The sequence below is a fragment of the Loa loa genome, assembly GCF_000183805.2.
Source record: "Loa loa unplaced genomic scaffold supercont3.166, whole genome shotgun sequence".
In the NCBI taxonomy this organism is placed as follows: Eukaryota; Metazoa; Nematoda; class Chromadorea; order Rhabditida; family Onchocercidae; genus Loa; species Loa loa.
The window spans coordinates 78,950-103,094 of NW_018108346.1; the positions used below are offsets into that span (position 1 = coordinate 78,950).

The 24,145-nt window shown below is 33.4% G+C and overlaps 2 protein-coding genes across 2 annotated transcripts; both read right to left on the reverse strand.

Annotated features, from left to right (window-relative positions):
* Nucleotides 1-810: 810 nt before the first annotated feature.
* Nucleotides 811-8,682, reverse strand: LOAG_17982 (hypothetical protein; the record flags this gene model as incomplete). Its single annotated transcript, XM_020450653.1, has 19 exons — nucleotides 811-1,056; nucleotides 1,372-1,527; nucleotides 1,630-1,723; nucleotides 1,851-2,017; nucleotides 2,197-2,333; nucleotides 2,598-2,753; nucleotides 3,036-3,131; nucleotides 3,357-3,472; nucleotides 3,914-4,023; nucleotides 4,383-4,551; nucleotides 4,696-4,810; nucleotides 5,088-5,269; nucleotides 5,520-5,695; nucleotides 5,897-6,049; nucleotides 6,240-6,386; nucleotides 6,584-6,751; nucleotides 7,132-7,257; nucleotides 7,800-7,901; nucleotides 8,419-8,682. The coding sequence occupies 19 exons, from the start codon at nucleotides 8,680-8,682 to the stop codon at nucleotides 943-945; spliced, it is 2,748 nt and encodes a 915-aa protein (XP_020305646.1). The 3' UTR covers nucleotides 811-942.
* Nucleotides 8,683-8,818: 136 nt separating this feature from the next.
* On the reverse strand, nucleotides 8,819-23,054 carry LOAG_17983 (dopey domain-containing protein; the record flags this gene model as incomplete). Its single annotated transcript, XM_020450654.1, has 32 exons — nucleotides 22,968-23,054; nucleotides 21,357-21,533; nucleotides 20,722-20,943; nucleotides 20,337-20,467; nucleotides 20,032-20,221; nucleotides 19,751-19,876; nucleotides 19,153-19,304; nucleotides 18,886-18,985; nucleotides 18,382-18,540; nucleotides 18,025-18,183; nucleotides 17,790-17,887; nucleotides 17,324-17,456; nucleotides 16,819-17,029; nucleotides 16,408-16,503; nucleotides 16,017-16,193; nucleotides 15,719-15,826; nucleotides 15,300-15,435; nucleotides 14,933-15,020; nucleotides 14,520-14,681; nucleotides 14,319-14,425; nucleotides 13,931-14,060; nucleotides 13,504-13,590; nucleotides 12,940-13,103; nucleotides 12,663-12,807; nucleotides 11,785-11,999; nucleotides 11,344-11,523; nucleotides 11,027-11,248; nucleotides 10,572-10,767; nucleotides 10,180-10,269; nucleotides 9,740-9,924; nucleotides 9,388-9,556; nucleotides 8,819-9,022 (listed from the first exon to the last, which is right to left on the reverse strand). Exons 2-32 carry the CDS (start codon nucleotides 21,531-21,533, stop codon nucleotides 8,819-8,821), a joined length of 4,719 nt encoding a protein of 1,572 aa, XP_020305647.1. The 5' UTR covers nucleotides 22,968-23,054.
* Nucleotides 23,055-24,145: the final 1,091 nt, after the last annotated feature.

Consider the following 24,145-nt stretch of genomic DNA (forward strand, 5'->3'; position numbering starts at 1 on the left):
AAAAGAAAGAACAGCGAAAAAGAAATATAAACAATGAAACGTCTCACCACTTTTAAATTTTTGCAAATATTTATGAATAAAACGATAAAAAAATAGTAAAGTGATGCGATTATTGCCGTATTTAACATCAATAAAATTAAATCATTGTTAGTAAAATCACTTAGCTATTCCGATCAATCTGTTAGTTAGACTAATGTAACAAAGAACGAATGATTCCTTATTATTTTCAGTTGATGCTATGATGATTGTGATCAACTTTCAGAGGTCTCTGAAGTTATTCCGAGTTGCAAAGAGAAGAGGATGGGTAAGATAACTTGATATCAACTGATGGTATAGACAGCAAAGTGATTAATGATATTTTTACTTTGACAATACTGACAAATGATTTTCGCCAATAAAATTCTCATGCTTTTATGCTAGTTATTCATTGAACAACTTCAACTCAAAATCCTATCCAAGTGGCAACAGCTGCGTCATACAGTTTGGCAGATCACTTCCAAAAAAAGACGACTATATATTATGCAAACAAAAATTTTCAAATTTTACGACAGTAGCTGTGTTAAAATCCACTTGAAATTATATACAATTACCGGCAAGAAAAAGTAATACATACTATACAGTAGCTTTTTTTTGCCTATTCACAAGAAAAATATGAAAGACAAATTTTAGCAGTAAAATTGCTAAAAAAAAATCGCAGTTAACAGAAAAATATCCAAATATTCAAAAATTAATTTCAATCTAGCATATTTTTGACATTTTCTGAAAAAAAAAATTCATAATTGACCATATATGTCAATTAAAAAGGTGTCATTGGAATTCAAGCAAACTAAATGATGAAATTTCCTAAAACTGAGGAAAATTACAAAATAATAGCTCGTGTTACTCGCTATGCAACCTCATAGGTGTTAGAATCGATGCAATATTTCTAAAGTTAATATGCAGTTACAACTGCCAATGCTCTGCAAAATCAACGTATAGTGCGTGTTCCAAACGATTAATTGCAGCTTTATAACATAATGAACCACTGAGAAAATGAGCGTCTCGCAGCTGATCCTCCTGAAATTTCTTTTCTTTCTCCACAGATAATAAACTGAACTGTGTTAAGAGTTTGATGTATCCCGGCGCAATGATATGATCACTACATTTCTCAGGGAATATATGGATTGATCATTTTGTTAGATTTTAGCAACTAACTGCTAACTACTTTCAAAAAACTTATAACAGAGATAGTCTCCTCCCACATCTGCATACTTATTATTGCAATAAATTTCCTAGGCCCATACCCTTAAATCCATGGTAAGAATTTTATAAAAAGTATAAGAGAAAAATTTTTGTTGAGATTTCAAATTTCAAATTTAAGGAATGGAACACCTTATCAAAGGAAAATTGCATTGTCAAAGCACGCATTTCATTCTGTGTCGCAAGTGCCAAGAAGAATGGGCGCAATTCACTAAAGCTCGTAAGCGTTTTAACATTAACCAATGATGCGGACATAAACTTTCGACCATGAGCCGACAGCTGACCATACTGAAAGTAATTTGATACCATGTACAGCAAAATTCGAATAAAAACTGTGATGCAGATAAGAAAAAAAAAGAAAAAAATTAATCCGTTTTCACAGCGACATACTTTATTACGAAGTAAACGATCGATGCGACTTGCAAATGGCACGAATGAATCGATATTACTTGCTGCCACTGAATTTACAAATGCCCAATGGCACCTGAAAATGGATTCCACACCTTGGTCCGAGAATTGTCGATCTAAATACTGCAGTCAAAAAAATCAATAATTTACATCCACTAAAACAAAATAATGATATAATACCAAAGATGTTAAAAACAGTTTACATCTGAAATTGTGCCAAATAACCAGCAGGAAGTGTACATAATGTTTCGAGTAGTTTACATGATGCAAGATACAGTTGCATCCATTGGTCATTTCGATCACATTTTAGATCATCCGAAACATTTGCTGTACCTGATAACTGTTGCTCAATTTGTAATAACACATGAACCTGAAATTCATTCTTTTGATGTCGACGAAAACCAATAATTCTTTTTGAGCATACCAAGTGATTTCAAAAATTTCGATATATAAATTCAAAAATCGTGCCGATATAATCAAACTCAAGAATCTAGCAAAAATAATCCCATAACTCGATACAACTTTTTTTCAACAAACTAAATATGCTACCAGTTCTGTAACCATCGAAGGCCACATGCTAACAAGATGTTGTGGTTTCTGCCTGATAAGCAAAACTCGATAACATAGGAACACTTGGGCATGAACAATTGGAACTTGTGATAAACGCAAATTGTCTGATAAACGTTCTGAAAAAATCCAATTTTACATATTGATTCGTTCTAAAAAGCTTTAAAAAATGCTTTCTTCTCAGAAGCTTTGCCTTTTACGCAACTTTCTTCGGATATTTTCATCTGAAGCATTTAGAAAACGTCGAACTTCAGAAAACACTCTGATATACTTAACGCCTCAGGCAATACAAAAAGTATTTAGCACCCGTATAAAAGACAAGAAACGGTTATAGCATTTCAAATGACACACGGTATAAATAAATTCCAAAAGCCTTCAATTACCTTGTATATCAGGCAACTGAGCTTGATATTGACCGAGTTCCGAGCTTAGTACTATAAATGCTAAACGTTTCAATGCCTGGGCACGCATTTCGTGTTCAACTTCTTTGCTTGTTATCAGACTTGAAAGTGCAGAATTTTGAGCTGTTGAAATCCTTCCTAAATAAAAAAAAAATAGGAATAGAAATCAACCACAACGAAATCTGTTGATTTCATATAATGAACCAACTATTTAATTAACGAATGAGTAATGCAGTGAGCCCTAAATTTGCAGTCACATCTGCTGTACAAACCATTTTCACCTCGAAAATGAGAGAACCTGAATAACTGACTAGTTCCTATAAATCTGAGATCCTTGGAAACGAAGCTTGATAAGTGACGAACTACTCTGCTACATATTAAATTGGTTATTATATCAACCAAAACTGCTGAAGAACGAACCAAGCAGCTCTTTGAAGGATGTTTTATCGTGAGTCATCAAATGATCCGTTATAATCAACCAATGTTTCAACGATTGCATATCCATTTTGAAGAATGCTATAGTTTCATAAATGACAAATTAATCCTACTGTGATGATGAATGACGTTCGATCAAGACCAATATTTGCACGTATACATTTGTGTATCGTCAAACAAGCAACCAGTGGAAAAGTGAACGGAAGAAAATTGAGGTTTTTTAAACTTGATATCATAACTGTATGATTTGAACCAAGACTAGTGAAAGAAAACTGCAGTTAATCTGGTAAGTTACGGAACAATTACCTGGATCAAGCAGAAGATCTAACGTAGCTTTGCGCCACACAGGTCGCATATAGTTGAAAGTACTCATCGATGCTAACAATTGCGAACTAGCAAGGAAGAATCGAGCATTTCGAGCACTAAATTGCAAATTAAAACTTAAACAGTTGTCAAGAAAGCTTCCATAACTTTTACATAAGTATACATTTTTGCAAATTTAAAATTCGAAGAATTTTATGAAAATAAAATTTATATGAAATATAATGCTGTATTTAAACAAATAATTACAACTTTCAAGTTTTATGGCTGGAAAAATCTCAACACAGTGTTTCATTTCCATAAACATTAGGTAGTGCTATTAGGTAGTGTTAAAACATGGTGAGCATAAGATCAAAAATTTTCCGATTAATTAAACGTTTAACAGACAGCAAAAATAGATTAAAGGTAGTGAAACTGAATTCTACATTAGCTTTCACCGACAAAAATCAAATTCCTGAACGCAATTAGTTAGTTGTATAATTCACTACACAGAAAACGCCAATTAGATAGTTATATTTCATTTTTTTCTATGGAAAACGTACTTCTTGGCTTTTAAATATGGCAACGTATTGCTCCAAACAGCATGAAGTAATGGCAATAATCTCTCCTTATCTTCACTCTTGCATATCGAATCAATCAATTCGGCTAAATGCTGCAATTGAATGTAAAGGAATAACACCAAAGAAAATGCTTTTTCATAGTCCGGATTATTTAAATCCAAAAAAGCTCATAAAAATCAATTCCACTACATAAACTTCAATATGCCACACTTCGGGCACTTTCTGATATGAATACAAAGGATTTTGAGAGACCGAAAAATTTATATGATGTTCAATACAATCCCTTGTACCATAAATACCGCTGACATTTGACATCATATGTCACTATATTAAATTTTAAAATTAGAAAGAGATAAATTTCGAAAATAAAAACTAAAATTTTAAAACTGGTCCTTTTTCTAGATTATTTATGCGAAAAGAAATAAAACACTGTCAATGAATGAAGAATAACCTCAGCTAGCAAGAATAATGCTTGAGTACTGTGAGTCGGATCGCGTTTCAAGTTATTCGAATCTTTCAAACTTGATCGCATGTTTGATATACTCCGCCTATCAGCTGCTGAGCTTGAAGCACCCTGAGATGAAACGGATATCTGTGTGGCTGTATCGAAGGTGGGAATCCTGAAGAAAGCGATTAAATTCAATGATTTAATGATGCTCAAGAAAAGACGCTGAAAAATAGTTGAAAATATATATAGTTGGTAACTCATTATTCTTACTGATTTAAGTGGATTTTAAAACATATATAACTGTTTACTAACTAACCTTGGTGGTACCAAAGATGACGTGGAACCACGTAAAGAACTGTTTTCCGATGCAGCCAGTGACGTCGGCGCTGTAGCGAATTCTACCACCGGCGATGTTTCTTGTGATTTTTGCGCTGCAATAAACTTGAAATTTCATTATTTCTGGGGTCAGAATAAAAGATCATAACAAAGTGACTAATTCACTTTTCGTCAGATTGTAATGATTTCATGCAGTGGTCATTTCTCAAAACCTTCATAATATATATATTTCGAAACGTTCAAAATGCTGCGCAAATAAACCGTTTCCTGATTAGACTAACCAAGAAGTGGTTCTTCTTTTTTGCGCAGTTTTTCAAACGTTTTGGAAAATCATCACTCCAAGTATTAAGTATTTTAGAAATGAATATTTACAGGATGAGTCATGCTTGACAACCAACGTCCGTTTCAACCAGGTAGTTTGTTCCAACTGCCAACCAACTATAATATTCATAGCTTCCGTAAGTTTTTGACATGCATCTTGCGCAGCTCGTGACAATTGTTTATCTTCAACGACGGCTGAACTTGTGGTAAGTTTTACGAAATCCACAAGTATACTGGAATTCATGAGGACGAAATCAAGTTCAGCAAAAGCTAAGTAAAACAAATCACAAGCCTTAAACAGTAACCGAAATGTGCCAATCTTCCAAATAAATAGGAATATTTGCAAGGATTTGAGCAGATCTGGTCTTCTTTCTTTTTTAAAACTTCTTTTGTAACCAAAGCACGATTAATAACGTATATAACTTGAATCGAATTAATAAGATTTCAAATTTAAGTCTAAATATTCACAATGCTAAAATTTACATGAATAGAATGAAAACAGCTTTCGGTGGTAGCGACATAACTGGTGATTCCATAAACAGTGCCTGTAATGAAGGCCAGCAATTGTACAGAGCAGTGGATGGTGTAGCTCTAACACAACCATGAAGCATTTCCAGTAACGCAAGCTCGGTTGGGAAAGCACTTTGTTGCAACCAGTTCTGAACAGACAAAAGTGAAACAATTGTAACATTGGTATGAATTTATGAGAAAGTGGCCTAAATGGCTGAAAAACTTGTTACTGATTACCAGTTAAGAGTCATGAGAGATTTCAGTTCATTAAGAGAACATAAGAAGACTAACATTATATACTTCTTACATGTTAGCATTCTTACTATTTAGGATTGCTGAAAAACAATTACCTTGTCTAGAGCTGCACCCGATTTTGCGATTTTCCATGCGCTTTCCTTCAGTGCTTCAGCAACCGTAGAAATAAGATTTTCAAATGGGAGGATTTTGATATTTGACAAAAGATCGGCAATATCGAGTTGTGCCGATGAATAATCAAATGATGACTGAAAGTAAGAAAAATAAAACGGTTCATTTGGTAGGAAAAAAAAAACCATTTCCCTTTTTTATTATTTCAAATCCATTAACACAACAGAAAGCAACATCCTGTTATGACATTAAGACTATCAGAATTTAGTAAATTTGTTGTATTTTAAATAACCGGAATTTTTTGATGGAAAAATCCAACAAAACAACCTGATCAGATTCAATACGTGTAGTAGGCTGCTTTTGTGATGTTAATGAGCTTCGAGTCATCCATACTAAGGCAAGTGATGACAAAAATGACTGTTGATGATGTTGCACTATTGGTGAAAGCAAATCAAGAATTAATTGTCGGATCATCTAAATATGTTTACAACATTGTTTCAGAACAATGATGTTTAACTGATGAGAGACATTTGCCTCCTTTCATCGGTGAAAAAAAGTTCCTATGATTCCATCGAAGTTATGCAATGGTTAAAGAATGATTTATCTATGACTTTCCCACAAGCGCATAGCAAACGTTTATCTATGTAGTCCCAAAAAAGCTTGGCAAATACCGCAGGATTTCCAATTGGTAGATTCGGTTCTCCTTTTCGCAGCTGTGTCCAAACATCACAAAGTGTCGCAAGAGCATGTGGAAAAGCGTTAAGTACATCAGATCGTGCTTGCTTCAAAACATCGTCAGCCGTGAGATCAGTAAATTTTCTGAGTGCAGCATTCGATGACTATAATTCAGATTTGAATAATCAAAACTAAATTTAATTGATCCAATCTCTTTACAAAGCAAACAATAAACGGTAAGTCTAACTATGCCTGTTTCGAACATTCTTTTCTCATTAATAATTGAGCTTAGAAATGAATACTATATAATAACGTTTATAGCTATGGATTTGGACTTTGCTTTTATTTTCGTTTGAAAACTATAAAACAACAAATAAAGATAATAACGTAATGAATGCAATATTTCTCTGTGGATTTACTTATTTAAATTCAGTGGCGAGATACCAGCAGCTCTACTTACTACCCGGTTCGAATTTATTAACAATTGACAATTCACATTCCTCAATAATTAAAAAATATCAGGCAAAAAGGAATATTAACTTACCACATTAGTATTATCGCTAAAGGAGAAAACTTTAACGAGATTTGAGATAAGCTCTGTAGCACCACGTGTACCAGGTATAGCATTCATTACCGATGATGCCAGTGATGGATTACTGATTGTTACGACCTGAAAACAATCCATAAATTATTTGTTGGTAGTCAGCTTTAAATTTAACTTTGATTCACTTCAATTGTTTAAATTAATTTTGAAGCCTAAAATTCCCCTATAAATAACTGACTACCAGCATTTAAATGAAAATTTCAGTTGGATTACCAATATCATTAGACTATTTATTACATCAGATCTTTCTATCAAGTGATAAAGTCTTATGCTTTTTTAGGTATGTCCTGACAATACTGTAATTGAGCCATCATGTTTTTCGGCAAATTAAGTTGTCTAACATCAGTCAACTAAAATGTCGCACTGTCATTTCAATTTCTGGACATATGTCAAGCTGCTGCAAATATTATGCAAATTTTATCATACCAGAAAAATTCAGTAAAATGTTGTAAAAGCCAAATGCGCTGGCTAAAGAAAAGTTACTAACAGATCTGTTGTTAGGTACTTCAACTTTCACCAGCAAAACAGTTTGTCACCTATATAAAGTAACAAATGGAAACAAAAAAAATACCCCCAGCAGTGCAGTATTCTATTTTACGAAACGATACCTGTGAAGGTTGATGAACATTGGCCAATGCTAAAGCAGCACCGGTTTGAGATGTATTATCGATAAGGCAATAATGAAAAAAAGTATTCAATGTTTCCAATATCTATAAAGGAATTCTCTCTTGAAAAATTATTTCTGCAAATTTTCGTCTGATCCAAGTGGAATAAAATACAAAATATTTTGACAGGACAATTTTTTATAACAGCAATTGATTTTGAGGAAGTATAAGATGATAGTGATGGAATTTAAACTCCTAAACGATATAACTGGTAATCAATAAATAGAAAATTACACGAGAGAATTATTTCCATTAATAATTCGACAATTAACCGTGCGAGCAAGTAAATTCTTATCCTAAAAATGTATTAAAGATTGAGTTTTTATTACAGATTGAAACATGATTGAGTTTAAATTCCATCAGAGTTGAAAAGCACATATTAACTCGAGCAAGCCTTGCATTATCCCATTTTAAACAAAATCCGATTACAAATGTGAAGAAGAGGAACAGGCGATTGCTCCGAAGCGATACTCAAATCATGCGATTCGTCAGAAATATCCTGCTGGATTACGTGATTCCATCTGGGATCTGAGAAAAAGGTTATGCATACAATAAAACCTACTCCAATAGCATAATTGGTCGGATATGTTGACTTGTCCTGAATGATGCCTACAGAGCGAGTAGGAACTGATTCAGCCGGTGAAACACTGTACACTTTATCATCTGTAGGAGAATATGCGGCATTCACAGCAGATTCCAAATTCTTACACAATTGCTCGACGATATGCACCGAAAATGTAGACAGTGATCTGCAGTATGCGGTATCTATAGCATAATTTTGAAACGGAATAAACTGTTTCAAAATTGAGCTAATACGAAATGTCATATTCCAATACCCGATCAAAATACCATCAATGCTTGACCAAAATATCAGAAAAGCATTCAAAATGTTTCTTATTTATTTCAGTATTTTATTATATTTCTGATTACAACAAAATGCTAGAAAAAAGAAAAAAAAAAACCTAATCAAGAAATGGGAGTATTCGTACGACAAATGTAAGCCATTGTTGGTGTTCAGCTGAATGTTTCTTGAGGGCATTCAAGACAGTTAACAGAAACATACGCAATTCAACCATGCCAACATATGGTTCACGAAGCGTTGCACGATGCAGCGGTGAATTATAAATTTGATGATTTATCGACAGTTTATCTATACCACTGCTATTCTGGAATTTTGACTGAGCTATTTAGGATTTTCCGACAACTAAATTTAAATTCTTTTAACTTCCAAATTTCCAGATAAAAACATCCACTAGTAACCCATAAATATTGCTAAGCAGCTTATATTATCGGTAATTTTGTCCTCGTACTACTTTCACCTGTCGTGCAGTATTTAATCACTTTCTCCAACTAGTCATTTAATAAACCCATTTCATACAACATTACTTGGCAGATTTATTCATTCATAGGCTTATTTGCCGAACTCTTTGTTTGCTGACTGATTTAATTCCAATTCCACAAACTTATAAATCGCAACTGAAAACCGAATATGCCAACTTTAACTAAGAAATTATCTAGGTAAGACAGCTACTTGGTCAGTAAAATTTCGAAATCCGTTCTTGATCACCAATTCCAATTGTATTACAGTGGCAGTTAAATCTAGCAGCGAACTTTGATAACCAACAATCAAATCACAGAAATTACTGCTGGATGTTGCATTACCATCATTAAATTCCAATATATCGACTGATAATGGAACTCTACAAATAATGAATTCTGGATAACGAGAATGAAGAAAATCTTTAAAGTGTAAGGAAATAATCGGCTTCGATCTAGTTCCTGTTACGTTATACAACCGGACAACTATGGCTAGAAAAAAGAATATATGAAACAATTTCATGATTTTTCAAAATGCTCAAGATTTTCTAAGAATGAAAATATACATTTCGGTGTTATTATGTTGTCGAACATTATGAACAGAAGTTAGAAGAGAATGCAACAAGCATTTTTGAAGCTTTGAACGCTGCAGCAAGCCATGGATGTAAGTAGTTAAAGCTCGAGACTGATTCTCCTGGATTATCGCTATTAATCCGCGCACTAACTCGGCAAGAAAATCCAAAACTGCCATCTAAAACAAACAACATTGGCCAGTACCCAATTCAAAATATCACCAGTAACTTATTTCTCAACACTACATATTCTTTAGCATTATTTCCAAAGACACAGAACTAGAGAGAAATGCATTTTTTTTTCAGTCAACTACTAACGTGAGAATGTGAGAAAAATCATGAAATCAATCGTCTATTTGGATTTCCAACAAGCATTTTCTCTCAAAAGTGTGACCAATCCTTAAGTCCAAACATTTAATGAGTGTAAAATTTACCTTACATTTCCAAGCATTGCGCAAATCAAGACTAGAAACGTTGGCAGTGGGGGAATTGACAAAATATGATCGAAGAAAATGTAAAGAAATCTGCAACATATTAATTATTAAGATTTTGAATTAATTTTAGTAGCAAGTGAAGATTACATCACACAAAATTTTTCAGTAATAGTTAATAACCGAAATGTTTCGGTTTCAAGCATTGCTTACGCAGAAACTACTAAGCTAGAAAGTTATGAACCTAGAGTTTAATTATCTAAATAAGTGAATGAGTTAATGGAGGAGATTTCTAAATCATTAACAACAATATCGTGAATTTCAAAATTCTCCATTTCCTCTTTGAAGGAATAGTTGAAAAGGATCAAAAACATATCACTGTAAAAAAAACCTACAGTCATAAAGAGTTCAAGAAAACTGTAATGTTTATATTTTAGTGTGTCCGTCCCGCTTCCACTATCCGACTCAGAAGTCCAAAAATCCTGCCCTAGTATGGAATGAATATGACGTGACACAAGGTCCATTAATTGTCCAGATATAACGCTCGATGGAGATTTCGAAAGTGAAGCAGTTCCAGATGAAACCATACAACTGGAAATTTGATTTCTTCTGTTAGACAGTCATTTTTTTTACAATAAAAAGATGAATTTTGCTGTAAATTCGAACTTCCACCCTTTCGGTCAACAACCATCCTAAAGCAACCGCATAGAACTTCAAGAGACTTGAACTACTTGCACAGTAATTTAGAATAAATTCATAAATCAGATTTTTAACAAGGAAAATGAACCAAAACATACGGAAGAGATGTTTACCATATACGTAAGTTGGCCTACTCAGTTTTCAGACTCACCTAATAATAAGGCTGGGAGTCAGGAAGCTAAGTTTCGTCCGCATCAAGGCAATTAGCATTCGAAATACTTTTTCAGAGCGCGCTAAATCCACCGTTTGCCCACTTTCTGCATACAGCAACATATGCGCATGTAATTCGTGGCACAATGGTTGCACTTCATCTCCGGTTGCTTCCAATCGAGGCAACTCGGATGTATCAAATAATCTAAGTGAATATAACTTGCTAAAATGAAACGAAAACTAAAATTCCACACGAAAAATAATAATATAAATTTTAGTTCAAAAATTCAAAATTAAGTTGTCAAGAGCAAAACTCACTTGAGTTCTTGTGCAGACATTGTAAATATGCTTTCTTGCAATGAATCTTGCCTTCGATGACCTCTAGACCGTTTCACGTTTTCGGAAATTGGTGGACCATTCTCAACAGTTTTCCACGATGAAACCACAGGAACTGACTGTAATTCCGCCGTTCTTTTCTGTGATGCACCAGCTGTTGCACTGCAAATTATTGTTATTCAAGAAAATGCTATGATAAATTTCTCAGGAAACTGATCTTCTACAAGTCAGTTCGAATGCTATGCTTCTAGTAATATCAACAAGATTTACACTTATTATTTTGGAGTAAAAGATGCTGCAAATGAATTAAAACTTAGACAAAACATGAATTAGTACCGCCCAATGAATCCACACTAAAATCATATCCTTAATGTGATTCAGTAACCAGAAAGTTGTCGTAAAAAACTGAAGCGTAAAACGAACCTGGATAATCCTTCTTTTTCACTAATTTCGCTCTCTGTATCATGTGTGTTACTAATCAGTGTCATTTGAACATGGGAACACAACCGTTCACCGGCAAAACAAGCTTGTACTTCCATTTCGCTTTCTTCTTGAGCACAAATACAGTCAAGGATATATTGGAGTGTTTCCACTACTTCATGATCCAGCGAATCTAGTGATGTCGTTTCAACAGAATCCTGAACCGAATTTCAAAAATATTGTTCAAATTCAAGCAAACGAACGGAAAATAAGACTTATACCCTATTTTATCGTAGAGTGATCAGTCAGAATCCAATGCATTCATATTGTTACAAAAAAATACAAAATGTATGACTGGAATATGCGCTTTCTGATATTAATACAGGAATATTTTATACATACAAGGTACTGAATAGTTACATATCCCAATTTCTATCTTCAAGTTTTCGCAATCCAATAAAAATGAGCCTTCCACTTTCATAACGAAAAGGAATTGGAAAAAGCACTAAGTGCAAGCAGGGAATTTCCCGATTGGATTCAAAAGTGCAAAATATTAAAGGAAACAAATACTTCGAAGAATATCATATTGCAAATAAAGAATTACTTTGTTACTGCATCTAAACATTTACGGTTCCAGAGATGTTAATTTTCTGCTGCGAATTCGAAACTTTAATCTTTACGAATAAAACAGTTAACACTAATTAAAGACAATCAGAATCACCTGGAAATCCCTTATTGTCATAATTATACGTTAAGTTTCCCAAACGAAATTCAACAATAAATCGTTTAATCATCTGTTTCAATTCATCCGTTTCATTTATCAAAATTTTTTGATAGAAGCTTCAGTGAAAATAATTATAAAGAAATTATAGATAACGTACACTGTCATCATCAAACATTGGTATGTCCGATACAGTCCTGCGATGATTCTTTTGTGTTTCGCTTGTCATATTCAAGTCTATCGCGCCATTATCATCACCTTCTTGCAACAAACGATTTCGTAGCTCAGTCAACCAAATTGGGCATCTAAAAAGTATTTCCGTTATATTCTCAGATAAAATCAGTGAACAACGACAAAAAAACTCAGAACTTCTCAAGTAAGATTTTTATTAAGACATTCAAAATTACCACAATTTCATCAAATTTCCAAAAACGAACTCTCCAATTCTTAATCTCTCAAAAACTGTGGAAGCTTCAACCAAGTGCCGCTTTGATTCATTTGGACCTATTACCGAAACATCTTCGCACAAATGATGTAATGACTGATGACCACCATCCGTTAACAGTGTGATGGCACAAATACCGGATGGTATATATGGGAACTGAAAAGAAGAGCATTAGAATTCTAATTCTGAACTTCCAAACTCATCTCTGAATGTCTAAATCGCATGGGATAGCAAACTATTGCAAATATAAGAGTTAGGAAAATATTAGAGATATTTCTGGTATAATGGTAAAATGATGCACATGGTTATCTCTCAACACTGATAATGATGATGATAAGCATGTATACATTGTTTTTTCTTGTCCAAATTCTACCTGACCACTTTCAATCAACTTCAACATTTCTTAACAGCAAAACTGACAAATACAATGTTAACAGCTTGCCAAGTTTAGAAAAGGAAAATGGAAACTTCCTTATCCCATAAACACCCAAGAGGGGAAAAAAAATGTTGTTTATCATTCTCGCCTTAAAGCACTAATTTTATAATAAATGCAAACCTTTTCTTTATTAATTCTGCGATGCATACTGAGGTACTGAATTGAAACACGTGAGGTGCTTGGGTTTAAGAGCATAGTAGCCCACATCTGGAATATTCGATGAAATTTGTTTGACTCTCATCACTCACTTATAACTTCGTAATCATTGACTATCAGCAAAATTTTTTGAAATTCAAAACAAGCCAAAAATATGGAGAGTTAGTTTCACCAGTATAAATAAATGTTAACGGGGTTTTTGATATGATTAACATGATAATACGTTTCTATGGTGATTTAACAAGGCATGGCAGTCAGTATTATCACCTACGTTAACAGCATTACGGAGCATTGATACCAACAAATACACAGAATGTAAGATAAAGTATAAACTATTTGACATTGTTCATGATGGATTTAAAACAAAATTCGCAAATAAGTTGTATGACACCTGCAGAATATACGGCAAATCCGAGTGCTGAGCACAATCATTGAACCAAAAGGCCGAAATATTTTTCAATTCTGTTTTATCATAACCAATTGTATCATCAGATAGAAAACCCAATAAAAGCATGACAACCCTTCAAAGAGCTTAAATTATAATCAGCATTTAATCAATACTACTCAAACAAAACCGGTCACTGTTAATTAACGAAAGTCAATCAAACTGATTTAACCTAAACTGAACTAATACCATGGGCATTCTTGGCATTCTATTTCGCCTTCTCATGTGATGAGAAGGCGAAATAGAAGGCCAAGAATAATCAACCTAATGTCTAAATACAATTGAAACATGACTGAAGCTCGGGAAGAAATCAGAAACTGTACAATATAAAAACCTGTTAAACGGCTTCGATGATAATCCAGGATAGAGTTCCTCGGATGCAGAAGGCCGATTTAACATCCATAAGGTTCGAAATTTTTTAGCAGCAGAGCAACTTAGCTCCTAGAAAAATAAAATACAGTCGTACTTCTGATGGACTTAAAATTTCATTACGAAACACCGGAGTCTGAAAAAACAACAAAAAGAAATTCCATACCCTATTCATGCTTGTAAGATTGCTAACGATCAAATCCTCGACATCACTACTCGGTTCAGAAGGCTTCCGTGAATGAAATAAACAAAGCAATCGAGCAACTGTCGAATGATAATATGCCTTGTCGCTTTGGTCCAAGTATGACCAGAGGATTTTAGCAGCCTTCTGGAAATTGAAAAGGTGATAATCAGAATGCGGAAAAAATCAAAATTCCCGTAAATTAGGGGGACAATTCTCCAGACTCTGATAAGACTAGGGTACAAAACATCTCCGCTGTGATGTAATCGCGCATGAAACACGGAAAAAACCAGACTTCGAAAATGATTATCTAAAATTGATTTAGGTATCTTTTAGTTCAATTCAATAATCAGTCATTATTTTGACATAATAGTTTTTATTCGAAAAAAGCATTTTACCTTGAAAATGTTGTCATCATCCAAATGTTTCAAGTTCACTTCAGAAATCAGTGGTTTCAATAAAATAGTTGTCCTTTCTTTATTATCTCTGAAACTTCTAAGAATCATATTAAACTAGCACTATCATGTAACATAAACTAGATCATCGAAAAGATTCAAGTCTACATAAGGATGGAGTGCATTGTCTATAAAACCAACACAAAAATTTTTTGAAGTTTAAAAAAACGAAATATTTTAAGATATTTCGAGTATTTTAAGATTTTACATAATGAATATTTCGAGATTATTTTGCATATGGTGCAAGTTAATGCAAGCTAAATCAGAGGAGTTCAGTAAAATTTTGGAATTTTAAATGGCTGTATCTAACCTCTTTTGACGTTGTAACATAGCGTCATGTTGTTCAGCAACCGAAATACTCCTAATATAGACATAGGTTATCAGATCCAAAGCATTCGCGCGAGCAAACATATCGGTTACCCGGATGTCAAGAGTATCATGACTTACTGCAAAAACTAATTTACTAAAACCCAGCCAAAAACAAGATTAGAGAATAAAGTCCAAATGCCAAAATTTTTTAGCATGTGCAAATATTTACTTTTTATCACGGATCTTGAATAATCTGATAGCACACAGGAAAAAAAAATGAGTCGAGTATTAAACCAAATCAAACCGAAATGTTCGAACTAAATTAATCAAATAAAATTGAAAAGGATATAATGTAAAAAATATAAAAAATATCAAAAACACAATATCACAAAAAAATCGAATTCGAATTCAAAATTGAACCTTTAGAACTCACGGCAACATCCCAATCGTCGAGTGATAATACGTTCAATAAAGCGCTTAACCAAACCGGATAATTACTTGATCCATGCCTTTTATGATATCCCACACCTGTAGAATATAATACGAATTAATGAACATTTTGTGTCGATGTTATCAACGAAAAGGATGTTTTCTAAGCAGAAAGCAATACAAGTGACTAACAAACTTCGAGAATCCCGAGGAAGCACTTTAGATACACGGTAAAAAAGAATATGAGGAAATTAAATACATGAACAGTATTTAACAAATAAAAACCTACTCTTGATTTCTTGTGCACCTAAATCATATAAGGGAAAATCGGCAAATTCTTGTGTCAAAGTTGAAACAGCATAAAATGCTTGCAAGCGTTCGGTATTTCGTTCCTTGCAATACCAATTACAGATCTGCGCAAGAACTCGCTGACAACTACTCAAACAATTCTCTACTCTCCACTGTTCTGAATATAACGATAAGAGTGATTTACCAAATGTTATGAAGTCTAAGTTGCTAAAATTCAATTCATCAACCTACAGAGTATTAGCTAATACGAAAATATAGCTTCAGAATTTGATATTTGGGAAAGATTATGCATCACTGAATTCAATACATTATGAAAGTATTTCAATTTAGCAACCCGTTATGCACCATTTGATATATGAATTTTGACAAACCTTTAATTGCGCCTCCTTGCGTGGATGGTTTTTCCATTGAATCAAGTTCTTCACAACGTACTATTTCATATACCTCACTAAGTTTTCGTGTCATGACTAAAATTTGTACTGAATAAAATTCCTAAGAATCTGAGTGATGGGAATTTCTGCACCGGATTTTTCAAAAATGTTATCAACGAGAAAGCAGAGGAAATATGTAAGTGCAAAATTAGCAAAGATTACTAAATTTTACATTTCAAAGACTCTCTAGCATTATCAAGGTAAAAGATTTTTATCATTTTTGCTATTTCAGGCAGATTATCTTCATGCCGTGGGCATTATCACTGACTGACTAATACCGTAAGGTTATTATTATAAGTTCAACAAATTTAAGTGTCTTTTCGAAAACTTTTTTAGGCATTAACTACTAACTTCCAGCTTCCATAACAACAGCACTTTGATTGACTTCATTTAGAATTGCTTTTGCGACAATTAAAAGTCGAACAAGTAGTCTAATGTCTATCGATGCAACATTTTTCTCAGCCACAGTGGTGAGAATCGATGACAACAACTGTGGTAAGTACCGTTCCCGAATATCTCCATGAGAATCCAATTCTATTGTGTTCAGGCAAAATAATACTATCTATAAATAGATTCCACAATAAATTCTTACCTTGGTATGTTTTAATTTTACCGAAACTGCCAAGAGCAATTTTATTCCTTAATTTCAAACATGTTTTGATTTTACCGAAACTGCCGAGAGCAATTTTATTCCTTAATTTCGAATCTTGCGGTGATCCCTTGAGGAATTTTCATTCAAACCATAAAGAATTACTAATTTCATGCGTCATCATTGTCTATCATCCTTCATATGAATTTTGACAAACTAATCCATTTAAAAATTAATTGCAACAAAGAGTTTCAAAAAAACCAGAACCTGTGGAAAGTTCGCCAATTCCCGTGTAATTCTCCGTTCTTCTTCATCTTTCAACATTTTTATTTCATTTGTCAACAAATGTGGATCTATTGTACCGTTTCGCTTTTCTTCTTTTTGTGTTTGCTGTATTAACCTTAAAATGAATGACTGGTTGAGGAATCTTGAGTATCACTCAAGATAACATCGTTGTGTTTTTCTAGTTTTAAGAAATTTATCTATCCAACATATGACTTGTATGGATGAACTGTATGCTTTTGCAACAGCAAGAAGACTCCCTGGTAAAATACACTGCCTATCGCCATTACTATAAATTAAAAGAGGTTTTCAATAAATGCGGTGTAATCGAAAGAGAAATGAGTTAGCCGGTCCACCTGTCACACCTTTTAACATTCATTCATCATGTAACAATCAACATCTCCTCTAAGAATTTCCAAAATTTGTATCACATTAAATAAAGTGTAATTACAATTTTAGTTTCCGTTCTAGAAAATTCCAAATAAACCCAACATCAAGCGAATTCATCAACAAATTTACTGTTTTTCGGAACTCTTCCAATCGTTTAGTCTGAAAAAACTGAAGTTTTAGAAATTTGTTTTTTGAAACTTTTTTAGAAATTTTTGTCAATATTTCGTCGAACAGAAAGCGCAGTACTGAATTTTGGTAAATAATGCAATAAATCACTGTATTTGATATATAAATACCTGTTTGGTGGAAGTTTCTTCAGGTGCTGATAGAATGCTTAATCGTGATTGCCGTGAACTAATAGAGGATTTACTCGTAACACTACACCGCCGATTCTGTTCATTAATTGTTTCTATTGTAGATGATAGCCTTTTTGTTCCACTTAATATTTTCTCTTTCTGCAAGAAGTATATTTTAAAGTAATATGGATATAAATTTTCAAACTCCTTAGTTTCAGTCCATGTGAAGCTAAATCATAGATGAAGTCATCTTAGACAACGAGAAATATCCTATCTGACGGAAAGTACTACTTATATTCTAGAACTATTTTAAAACCATATAATTCCAACAAATCCAAACAAAATGTCGATGTTGACCTCGACTAAAACCGATTCCAAATGTGTGTCGTTCCTAGAAGCTGCTTCCAACAAAATTAGTAATGTTTCTTCAAGAAAAAGAGAGCCTAGTTCAGGCCGATCCATAAAGTATAATAGCAAACGTGCAACTCGCACTTCTGTATACTGGATTTGATGTTCCTGGAATAAAAATAAATTTGGGCTTATGTAAAACTGAAGTTCATGCAACATTTTCGAATTTTTTAGTCCCAAATTTTAGAAGCCACATCAGCACTAGAAGAGAAAAGAATATATGAATAAAATTGGAAAGTATTTTTGGAAACAAAATTGATGAATAATTTGAGTTAAGGCAGTCCGAACTTTAATATAGAAATAATGCTTTTTTCAATGCTATTTGAGTTAAAACAGTTCGCATTTTAATATGGAAATAATGCTCTTTTCAATGCTAATTTCAGGAGCGGATAAGAAGTGTAATTTTGCTGGAAAGTCCAAAAGTCAAAATACAGAAAACCTCACATAACTTACCTTCGTGCCGTCCCAGGAAGCAAGACCACTAGTTACTTGCACTGTATCTAATTTCAAATACTCTTCGATCGCTTTCCTCGCAATCGGCAGGGCATAAGTGCTTTAACAAATTTTTTAAAATAAAACCTGGATATATTGAATGTGGTCAAAATCTGACTAAACTCTTCAGCTTCCGATACTAAATTTTGGAGACAGTCACCAGTCTGAACTTATGCATCAACGTTTCCGATAATAAACAGCAAAAAATGTAAACAAAAGCTTTAATACATGAAAAAAGCAGTGTCAAGCTGTTCATCCACTCCAGCAACGGGCAATCCAGTAACAGCTGAATCACCAACACGATTCAGTAGCCACTGATACAGACGTCTATTCAAGCTCATATCCCTGCGAAGTACCAAAAAGAGGCAACGTCTGAGAAGCTGAAAAAATGAATGAAATCAGTATTAATAAAACTTGAACTATATCTAATTTCAAATATTCTTCGATCGCTTTCCCCGCAATCGGCAGGGCATAAGTGGTTTAACAAATTTCTTAAAGTAAAACCTGGATATATTAAATGTGGTCAGAATCTGAACTAAACTCTTCAGCTTTCGATGCTAAATTTTGGAAACAGCCGTCACCAGTCTGAATTTATGTATCAATACTTCTAAGTGTGAATTACAATTACGAATTTAAATTCCATATACCTTGCACAAACATGACCTTCATATTAACTTCGTTGGTGAATGCGTTATAACAGTGGCAAAATGCTCAGTAAGCAAATGTGAGGTATGACATCTCACATTATACTTTTCTTCAACAAACAGCTGAGATGATTAAATTGTGAACATTACATAAAGATACATAAAATACAATTTTTAATTACCTGAACAAAATCTTCTCTTACGAGATGATCGGAATTTAGTGGGAAAGCAGAGGACAAAAAATCTAATAAGTGACGCTGAACAAGTATTGAGCCATCATCATCTGCTGTTGCGCAAAGAGCCGCTATCTGAAAAATCAATGAATGCAAAATAAACCAACAAAGTGAAAGGCAAAAAGTTTTTGGAGCAAAAACCCTTACACCAAAACTTTTATTAGATCGATCAAGAGTTTTTTTTTCTCTCTTCAACAGTTTCAAAGATGAAAAGATAGCATTAAGAGTACCATATGATCAATGTTATTTCCCATAATATACTCCTGATCGTGCATACTTTTCCGTCGGTTAAATTTCGCATTTACATACATCAGTGCTGGAAGACGAACGGATGGTGAACCAAGGACTGCTTCCCAAAGACATGCAAAATATGCTTCCGGACCAACACTGTCCTGTACTTGATCCAAAAGAGAAAACGATCTAAATGAAGGTTGGCCAAGTAAGCAAGATAAACCATGAAATGAGAAAGGTTTGATTAATCCGAAAATTGATTCAGCAACATGGTAAAAAGATTAACATAAAATGAATGACAAACCTATCATAGAACTCCGTTCCTTCTTCAAGGCCCAGCAAAACACCAGCGATGAAACCAGGGAGTGCTGGCTTCAGTTCAACACCCAATGGAAGGAGATATTGTTCAAATATATTTAACAATTCCAATTTTACCTTAAACATTTTAGAACATTCAGTTAAAATTTAAATTTCTTCCAAAAGAACCATTCCGAAAAATTCTGGAAGAGAAAATCTAGATAAATTTGCAATATTACAATTAGGACTCTTGTATGGATTTGTCAAATTAATCTCGACATAGCAGACAAGACAAATAAATGAACTAATGATGCAGTAAATCATAAAATCCAAAGAAAACTGGATCTTATAAATTCGAATACTTAAAACACTTCATAAAACATAAAAAAGACCTTTATTCCACAGTGATCCATCAGTGGGAAAAGTCCAACAGCGAAAAGATACAACAAACGTGGAAGATCCTTCCGGCCAAGGATATCGAAGAGCTGTCGATAAGTTTCCAGTGCTTTCAGATGAACACCATGTGGCAGGGCCGGATGTAGACACTGCGAAAGGCGCTTTGCTACAGTCACTGGCTTCGGTATATCACCAAATCTTGCATTTGCATGAAATACCTGCAATTTTGTAAGCTAAAACATATGATTATTAAAAAAATTTCAAAAACCTGACAAATCATCGATTCTAGTCACATATTTCATGCTTGACAGTTAGTGTATTTCACCACACAGAAACAACAGTGTATCAGATTCCCCAAAATTTTGAGAAAATTGCAGGTCATTAAACTGAATACCAACTTGCTTATACCTGTCCTTCATTTGATGTTATCAATTTTTTGAGTCAAGAAAATATATATGTAGTCGATGACTAAAATATTCTAGACTTAATCTACAAAAACATATGGAAGTAAAGGAGCAGGAACAATGAGAAAATGATAGCATAGATACTTGGAAATTGACAGATTTAACAGTCATCATGACGTGCTTTAAATTTTATGGCAGAGAAAAAAACGACCCAAAATTTGACTCACTCGACTAAGTTTTGCAAGAGCTGAGATCAAGTCGGCCCATTCATTGGTAGCTTCAAAAGCTTTCAGTGCTTTATCGACTGCCGCAACATAAGCCCGATATTTACTGTTGTTTACCAGTGAAGCTGCTTGTGTTGCATTTGCAGCTGCATCTGTATAACCAATCAACACTGACGACATCTACAATAAACTATTTAAACTTCTAGCAAATTTTGACAATTCCAGGTGATTTTTATCCAACAACATATCAAGATATGCGATTCACACGTAAAAGTTCCAATTGAATTGTTTATAAGCAAAAACGAATAAGCAGTCCTTATATGAAAATACCATTATTAATCCTTATCAACGATCCCAATTTCTTATCATTAATTTTACAGTGTGGCCACAGCGGTTCATAATTTGACTATCGATCGTGAACAGCAAAACGTTTTGTAAACGGAACCATGACAACGCTTTTTAATTACTGTTTAATTTATCACTTCATTCCTACCTCAAAATAATCCGATCATAAAACTCCGGACGAATAATGACAACCAGAAAAATTTATCCCCACTGAACTTTGCTGAATGTACGACCTTTAATTATGCCAAGCCTGCTTCTGTTTACACATTGGGTTTTCAACGCCTCTCTTTGATAAAGGTCTTGGTTAACAGCCCAAATATTTTAGATAAGAAAATCAAATTATTTACATCTATCGCCTCCTGCATAATTATTTGATGAGCCAAGTTATGAAATATACTTACAAGTTATGAAATATACTTACTTCAGCAATAATACAATTCGCTTTATTTACGAAATAAAAAAATCTTTTGGAACCAGTGAACAAAGACAAAAGAACAGAAAAATACATCAAAACACATATAAAAGCGTTAAGTAAACCGGATACGGAAGACTCCCCAACAAAATCTCCGTTGCAATATGGAGACAAGGATGGGAAAAGGACACTGTTACGGAATATAAGCAAATAACGACATTTCTTAATTGATTTTCGAAGAAATGCAACAAAATAAGAATAATATCAATATCCTCATTGATATTTCTTTTTCCTTCCAACAATACCTATTTCCTCCCTTCACAACGTCAGACCGTATATATAAAGCTTTTTCCAGATGCAATATGATGATTCGATTTACCTGAGGAAAAAATACCCGATTTATTACGCTACAGTTTAGCGCTATTTTTGGTTCTTTATTCTAAGGTAAATTACAACACTCAGTCCTCCCTAATTATTGTGTCGATTCAAAGCTACCTTTCGAATTTCCATCTCCTCATATTCTTATTATATGCTTATTATATGATGAGATAAATTTACAATGATTTGCCATGAACGTTGAATAACTAGAGGAAGAGAACAAAAAAATCAATACATATATATACATATACATATATGTATACAATATACATACAATTTAAAAATTTTAAATTGTTGAAAATATTCGATATCGAAAGGATTGAAATGAAATTACTCCTACTCTGGTTATGGAAATAATGAACACATGAAAGATGTATGTTTATGAATATAAGGATGTAAACCGAAGAACACAAATCACGATAGGATTTGCGTAAGGCAAATAATTTTGACTAAAAAAAAATAAAAAAGAAAATGCATACCTCCTTTTGAGCCAAAGCTCTTCGACGATGAAACGGGAACTTTGACCGTTTGGTTCTTACTTTTGAAGATGGTGGAATGATTCAAATATATACTGAAAATTGAAATATATATAAATATCCGATTTCGAACTAAAATCGTTATTTCCTTCCCCCATATCAAATCAATAAACGATATAACACTTACTGCATAATCACTTAATCAAATAGCATAATTATGCTTCTAATTAAACTTTTCGTTTTAACGATTAATACCAAATTATACACCAGCATTTCATATTATTTTACAATTAAAAAATCTTCTTTTCTTTACTAGTTCATTAATAGAGAATGATCATTTGCACATGTTTCTGAGACTGCTGACCATCTCTTGCTCACTCTCAGAATGCATTGCCTTCTTTTTTTTTAATTTCATACACTCCCAAATTTCTTTTGAATTCGCTTTAGCAAGTTAAAGATTGTCGGGATTATAAATTACTCTGAACTTCTAATTTCTCCAAACTTCTAAGTACACAATTTTGATGTTTGAAAATACTAACTGAAAATTTTTTTGAAAATAAAGCATTAAACTTAGCAACCTCTACGTCTATTAATTTTGTAATTTGGAAATAACTTATTCGGACTTGAAAAGGACTTCAAAATTTTGATCAAAATCAAGACTTGACTTTTGAAAATGTAAAGAAAAGTGCCGAAATTTTTAGAAGCAGAAATAGAAGCATCATGTACCTGGAAGTATGTTTAAAACATTCTCACTAATTTATTTAGAAAACTTGGTGGATATCTAATAGAATGGGTAAATAACCCAAACAAGGCAATCTGGAAATAGCAGGCTACCGAAATGTTATTAATATCTTTTCATCTCATCCATCGTTATCGAATTATTTAAGGAAGCATGCCATTGAATTACTCTAAGCTTGTAAATTTGGAATGAATGACATTTTCAAATCTTGAATTTTTATTCCATTTTTTCTTTTCCTTTTTTTTATTCATTCTCCGTAAAACAAGCAACAGTCCAGTCATTGCTAAGAACTCTTCGTATCTTAAAAACATGCAATATTACGCTTTTCTCACATACTCCCAATATGACATCAAGTCAAAATTTCCCGCTTCATTCCTGTCAATTATGCATTATTAACATCCGGAAACAAGTTGATTTTCCGGAATCTAAGTATGCAGAACTT